General features: G+C 37.2%; 1 protein-coding gene across 1 annotated transcript; it reads left to right on the top strand.

Annotated features, from left to right (window-relative positions):
* The first annotated feature begins 2,376 nt into the window (after positions 1 to 2,376).
* Positions 2,377 to 6,853, top strand: LOC114636369 (cystatin-S-like). Its single transcript, XM_028784498.1, has 3 exons — positions 2,377 to 2,604; positions 5,621 to 5,734; positions 6,770 to 6,853. The coding sequence occupies exons 1-3, from the start codon at positions 2,377 to 2,379 to the stop codon at positions 6,851 to 6,853; spliced, it is 426 nt and encodes a 141-aa protein (XP_028640331.1).
* The last annotated feature ends 306 nt before the right edge of the window (positions 6,854 to 7,159 follow it).

Here is a 7,159-nt window from a genome sequence, read left to right as displayed (position 1 = left end):
AATTAGGGAAATGAAAATAAAAACCAATAGGAGAGCCAATTTGAACTAAGTTTAGGAGAACTATCATTAAAAAAAAATCCCTCTGTAGCAAATGGGAAGAATGAAGAACACATAATCACAGTTGTTGATGTGGCTGTTAACAGGTTTCATATGTTCATTCTCAGAAACAAAGAAACAGAACTACTACAAGATCTATTTTTTCCAGTACAGACTGTTTTCACATCGAAAGAACTCTGTTCCACATGAGAGATATATGCTCATGTATGATCATACTTTCTATATTCACAATAGCTAGGGAGTAAATCAGCCTAGATGTCTGTCACTTGAATTATGAATAAGGAGGATGTGACAAAAATACACAATGGGATATCATTCAAGTTTAAAGACAAATTATAAAATGTCACCATAGAAGTTACTCCCAATTGCTAAGAACCATGAAGTTACATTTTTAAAGGGAGCCCCCAAGTCTCATTTCCTTATTTGGCCAGAGTCTTATTCCTGAAACAAAACACCAGAGTCAAACAGAAATCGAAATTTATTATTCTACTATCATTCTTAATCAGGACTTAAAACCTTTCATAGCATAAATCTACTCCTCCAGTTTTCTTTCTAAATGCTATACCTGAAATAAAAAAGAACCACACATGATTTATTGCTTCCTTACCTTTCCTGCTGCTGCTAATGCAGTTACTGCTTCATTTACACACAGACCCTCATGCACAAACCCTTATTTCCCCTCCAGTTTGTTAATTAAATTTTTGGTGATAATTTGGTGTGAGTGATTCAGTGTGAGTGTTTGCATGTGTGTGTGTGTGTGCATGTGTTTTTATTTTATGTTCACATTATTCTGGCCCCAACCTCCAACATCCATTATAATTGGATGGTGAGATAGGCTGTTCTTTAAGAACCAAAAGTGGCCTAACTCCAAATGTATGTCACTAAGAAGAAGGCACATGGAAACAATCTACTGACAACAGGCCCATAGATCTAGAATCAATGGGAGATAAGGGAGATATTTGTCTTTTAATCTAGCTACAAAAGCACAAAAAGCACTTTGACAACTACTCATGTCCGCTGCTCTAGCTATCCTTGTCTGCCCAAAGTCTGCTGAGATACAAACATACAGATATCCGAAATAGATTTATAGACTAAAAGGTGTAGTCATGCTCATGCTCAAGAATGCACACATGATAATATTTGAAATAGTCAGACTGAAAAGCACAGATATAAACCCACACATAGTTTTGATGAGATAAATAGAAGGTAATTACCATAAACCAGAGATGGCAAGTAAAATTATGCCTCTTGATTATAACAGAAATTAAGGAGTGTCGATGACTTCTTGGTTTAAAATCTGTTTTCTTCCTCAATCAGAGTGAATGTCATTCAAGGCTTATATCATATTTTTGGGTATTAAATAAAACCACTTCCTTTCCACTTTTCTGAGGTACCAGTTCTCTTCTTATTAAACAGGGATCATTGTTTCTCAAAATAAGATGCAAATGATATGATATGAAGTTAAATAAGTCATTACACAAACAAACAAAAACAAGAAACAAAACCACAACTAAACTACACAAACAAATAAACAAACTCACTAACAAGTAAGAAGCCAAAGATAGGAAAGCGTCTAAGAGAATCAAATCCTTCTTAGTTTTTATGCTGTACTTGGCTTCTAAATATTCCCAGTGTTGACCGAAGAACTCACACAAGATAGCAGGATAAAACTGCTGGAAACCAGTAGTTATGTTTTTGTTCACAACAACCCCCATTAGGTGACACTTGATAGCCATGGGGTTTTCTCTGCCTGTTAAAAGGACACATTGTAGTCACAATTTACTCCTTTCAAAGGTGATGAGGACCTTGGAAGGTCCTGCTCTCTCAGGACCCCAAAGACAAAGAATTTCTGGAACATAAAGTGTTCAACTAGGTTGTTGTAGGAATTTGAAGGCCAGAGAACAGTGGTATCTATTGTCAAGATGAAGACCAACCTAACCAAGCTCAAAACTGGAGGAATAAAAAATGTTTAAAAATCTGGGGTGAAAAGATAGTGTGGAACTGTAAGAGAAAAAGAAGAAGGGTGAATAGAGAGGAGATGGAGATTTGAGGAGGAGGAAGATGTGGAACAAAAAGCTACAGAAATGGAAATAGAGCTGGCTTCCTGTAAGAGCAATGTGAAAGGAGAGAAAGTATAGAGGCATGAATAGACAAAGGAGGGGAAAGGTTGAAATAACATATGGTGCTGTCAAGGAGCCAATGTAAACTAATAGTACAGCATATAAGGCCAACACCCTCTGAGGCTACATTCACTGCCTGATCCAAACTCACTGCAATTCCACTTCTAGCCTTGGATCCAAGTCGAATTGGAAGAAGACCATGGCCTACCTACTCCATGCTCAACTATTTTTGCTGACCACCCTCATATTTGTTCTGAACCTGAGCCATTACTCTGTGCTAGGTCACATTCTAGGTGGCATAGAGGAATCTAGTATGGAGGAGTATGGGGCCCCAGAAGCCCTGGACTTTGCTGTCAGAGAGTACAATGCAAGAAACAGCGACTTGTATGTGAGCCGTGTGGTGGAAGTGAAGAGAGTCCAAAGTCAGGTATGTGTGCCTTTGTTGAGGGAGCCTGGCTTATCTTAGAGTCCTGTGTCCTTCTAGCATTCTCTCAACCTTGCTGTTCTTTGATACTGACTTAGTTTTCTTTGTAACCAGTGTTTGAGCTGGAAATATTTGCAGTAATCACATATTCCTCCCTTTATTACATTTTTATTCTCAGATATATTCTGTCCTCTGGAAGTGCTTGGAGGTGTGCTTACTCAAACTACAACAGCGTCTGTTTCACTCCTATCAAATTTAAGAGTATGTTGTCAGTGTACACATGTCTATTTCTTGCTATACTTCCCTGCCAAACCAGAACAGAGGCTCTTCAAAAGACTTCTAAGAAGAACATCTTACCATTACCTTTCTTGAGCTCAAAGACAATGTAAAAAGAGAGTTATGTGATCATAAAAAGTAAATTCTCACCACAACAGCCTTTCCTTCCTGAAATCTTTAGAGTCTTTTATAGAATTCTACTCCTCATTATGGGCAAACATCAAAAGTAATCTCAACTATAGCACAGGGGCTTTGTGATAATTCAGCATATGTTTCTTACTACTAAATCATGTAGTGTTTATTCCAGCTTCCTTCATTTCTTCAAGGCTATATATGAATATACATATGTGTATAAGTATATGTGTACGTATGTGTGTGTGTGTCTGTGTGTGTGTGTGTGCAATTTTTAATATGTTTTGTTAGTAAACTGTTCAGTGTAAATTTTCCAACATGTAAAATGAAATTTTTATCCATTTAAAAATATTTAACAGGTAAATCAAGAAACAATATTTATAAACAGTTTTGTCATATACAGGATCACTCAGTTTGCATAGTTTCATTAGTAGCCAAACTCAGAATGGCTTATATCCTAACAGCTTCCTGTTGTCTGAGCTTCCTTTGCTTAAAGTTTTACAGAACTTTGTGCAAAATCATGTTCATCCAGCAGTGTGAAAGGTTGAAATCTCCAGTGTCCTGAAGGGAGTGGTCTCCTACTATCATACCACGAAGGATGTGGTTTTCTGCTTGAAGTATGAAGACATAGTGATGCTCCTTAGTGAAACAATGTAAAAACACATTTGTAAGAATAGTGCTTTCAACTCTCCTAACACAAATGTCCATAAAAAAATATCACTCCCTTTGACCCAATACTCCTACTTGTTGCCTGGAGATAATAACTTAGGTTCCCAGATGAGCCTTTATAGTAGGAGTATCGCCAATCTAGAGAATCATAGCTTCTTTTTGCATATATATCTTGGAGTGAAGGTGGAATCATCTTCAACAAACTCCTCCTACATACTCTAGATGTGATCTTTGAGTCGTAGTTTGGTTGATCCTCTCAAACGTTTATAGAGGAACACAGGGAACTGTACCTTAACATAGCAGTATGCAGTTAACCTTAATATAGACTGCTTAAAAAAATATAAGGAGCCAAAAGCCATACAAGTGGATGCTGAGCATCAAAGTGAATACTGAAAGAAGGATGAAATCTATACTAGCTGGTTTTCATCACATTAAAAAAATGTTCTATATCTAACCATCTTGGCATAAACCATCTCACAAACATATAGTGGGCATTACTCACATGAATATAGAAAGAGCTATGTGCCATGCCATGTTCATGTAGAGATCTTTTTCCTTCTTGCCATGAATGTCAATGATTTAAAGAATAACAGAGTTCTTTCTGTCTACAGCATTTTCTCATGAACACAAGGTATCATTTGGAGCACTCAATTATGTTAGACGAGTTAATAAAAAGGAAACCTCTGATGGGTCATCTAGGTTGCCAACATGATTTTAATGAGAAATGAATAAGTGATTACAAAGGATATATTCTATTCAATTATATAATATCTTGGACAGGTCTGAGTGGATCCTGTGTATCTTGAGTATTCTCTTTCATAACCCATGGATTAGTCTTAAACTGATGCCATTAATGAGTAGAGATGAAATTTATAGAGTGAGGACCCTGAAGGAAAATGTCATTGAGATCCTTGTTTAACCTCCTGTGTTTTTCTGAATGTTTCTTTTATGTTTTGTTCTCAGTTTACTGTATACATGATGTATTTTTTTGGTTTTTTATATCTTTTTTTTTTGCATAGTTGACTAGCAACTCGGGAACACTGACATTTGCACTAGAAGAGCCCTACACAAACATCTTCATTCAGGCCTAATATGTGGGATTAGTAAACTATGAGAGAATCATAGACCATTGAAGAGTGAATAGAGTAGCTGCAGCTCATTTTGTTGATCTGAAGCTGAATGCAAGAAGTTGCATGGCATTCACTTCCGCATTCACATGGTTGTTAACACTTTGTCTGCTCTCACATTAGCTTTTCTAGAGTTATATCAGGATGAGTCAGATTCCCTGTTGGAAAAACAGCTAAATGATTTTAGTTAAAAATGTAAATCAGGCATGAGACTTTCACACTACAAAAATATTCTTATTAACAGCTGCATTTTAGGTTACAACCAAATATACATAAACATATACATATAAATATAATCTATATATCTATATATCTATATCTATCATCTATCTATCATCTATCTATCTATCTATCTATCTATCTATCTATCTATCTATCTATCTGTCTGTCTGCATTCCTTTTATATTAAAATATTCTTATAGTGAATCATCCCATGTCTTCATGAGAGTGTAGGGATGAGCATGAATCAAGAAAAAGCATGGATGTTCTGCTCTGAAGAGGACTCATCTAAAGATTAAAAGTGAGCTCCCAAACATGACTCACTGGAACAGAGCTAATTCTTTCTCATTTGTGGGTTTCAACCTCAAATTATTCCTGTGTTTTAGACTTCCAACATCATATCTCTCTCAGCAGCCTTGTATTGCTGAAAACAAAGTTTGTATTGCCTTTGTAGCAGTTGACACCTCAGAGATGCATAATTTCCCAAATTACTAGAAACTCTGCTCTTTCTGTGTCCTGTCAAGCTTACTGGAATGGAAAAGAACTCATGTGAAGTTCAGTTTAATGTTAAAAGGGAATCTTTAATTTCTCCTTAGGTGGTGGCTGGAAAGAAATTTTTATTTGATGTGATCCTAGGCAAAACTACATGTTTAAAGCCCCAGGATGACTGGACCAACTGTCCCTTAAATGAAGAGTCTAATCAGCAGGAGGTATGAATATAACACATATCAGAGATATTCTGTGCAAGTAGAGGGATGGACAAGCCAGTGAATTTGTAAAAGTTTATTTCAGATCATAATCATATTCACTTGTATAATCTGCAACATGGACAGAGGTGTGTGTTTGTGTGTGTGTGTGTGTGTGTGTGTGTGTTTGTGTGTGTGTGTTTGTTTGTGTCCATATAAGTAGATCAAAGTTTGTTTGAATTGTCTTTGGGCAATGGTGGAAAGGTATGTAAAAGGTGTGTGGTAAGTGACACATAGGTTTTTACAGAGTGTGTAAATATAAGTGTGGTGTACTTAGTTAAGAATATGTCCATGAATTTAGATAGTATACGTAGCACTGAGAAGGGACTGTCTGTACACATAAATAATTTGACTTGCTCAGTAGGTTAAAGTGTTAATTATGTACTTTATGCTCACTGTGGTGTTGCTTGATTGACCTGGAGGATGCAGTAGCAGGTTTTATTGATGGAAACAGACATTTACACTTCCAAGCATAGCTTCAGTCCACACCAGGCTGAAAGGAAATGAGAGCCCTGCAGTTCAGTTCTTTGCACTTAATGCCACCTTTCCACGGACAGTGGTAAACTGAAGATACATTGGATTTGTGTAGAGTGGCAATTCATCTTCCTGCCACTTTCCCTACTATGAAGCCTTCAAGAATTTCTGTGTCCCATGACCCTGAAAGTCCCCTGTCTGGAAGTGAGAGGGTCCTGTGTACTGAATGTAAACTCCTGTCCTGACTTCTGAGACCCTAGAATGAGTCAGAGGGTATTCAACAAAGGGATGTCTTCACAAGAAAATGAGAATCTTGTGACCATTAAAGGTAGACAGATGTCACATGGTAGATGGACATCATTGTGTTGTAGATCAACAGACAGTGCTTAACAAGGGAGAGTATAGGTAGAGTTGGCAGAGTTTATGTTTTACATTCAGCAGTCGAATGCCCTCAAACAGTTCTGGTTTCAGATTCCTTCTAAGCTTTATCCAGCACTGATCAACCTTCTTTGTTTACTTTTATAGGATGAATTCTGCTCTTTTGGGGTGTATTATGTCCCCTGGGAGAATCATATGGCTCTGGTGAGCTCTAGCTGTCATAGTATATAATTTTCTGTCAAGGGAAACAGTGCAAGATGCAGACGTCTCTGGCAGTGCCTCATCACTCCTGTCAATGATCATACCTTGATGAATGCCTGGCAGATTACTAGCATCAAAATCAGCTGTGGTTAGACTGCTAAGCAAGTACAATTACACCCAACCAGCAACCCCTTTCTTCTTCCCCTGCAAATGCTCTATTGAATTGTCTGCATGTGCTTGCTAATTGATTGCTCAATAAAATGTACAACAGCTCTTCTTGTGTGACACCAGTCTCAGTGTATCTAAAAATTTGTGATGGGAAAAATTCCAATGAGG

This window comes from Grammomys surdaster, unplaced genomic scaffold, assembly GCF_004785775.1.
Source record: "Grammomys surdaster isolate TR1022 unplaced genomic scaffold, NIH_TR_1.0 123716, whole genome shotgun sequence".
Classification (NCBI taxonomy): Eukaryota; Metazoa; Chordata; class Mammalia; order Rodentia; family Muridae; genus Grammomys; species Grammomys surdaster.
The sequence above is the reverse complement of the archived record's forward strand: the minus strand, read 5'-3'. Positions and strand labels throughout refer to the sequence as shown.

Bases quoted from the DNA above. Each gene is read 5' to 3' on its own strand.
- LOC114636369 (XM_028784498.1), top strand. From the start codon at position 2,377: ATGGCCTACCTACTCCATGCTCAACTATTTTTGCTGACCACCCTCATA. The intron at 2,605-5,620 runs GTATGTGTGCCT...ATTTCTCCTTAG, and splicing joins TGAAGAGAGTCCAAAGTCAG to GTGGTGGCTGGAAAGAAATT. The intron at 5,735-6,769 runs GTATGAATATAA...TTACTTTTATAG, and splicing joins AAGAGTCTAATCAGCAGGAG to GATGAATTCTGCTCTTTTGG.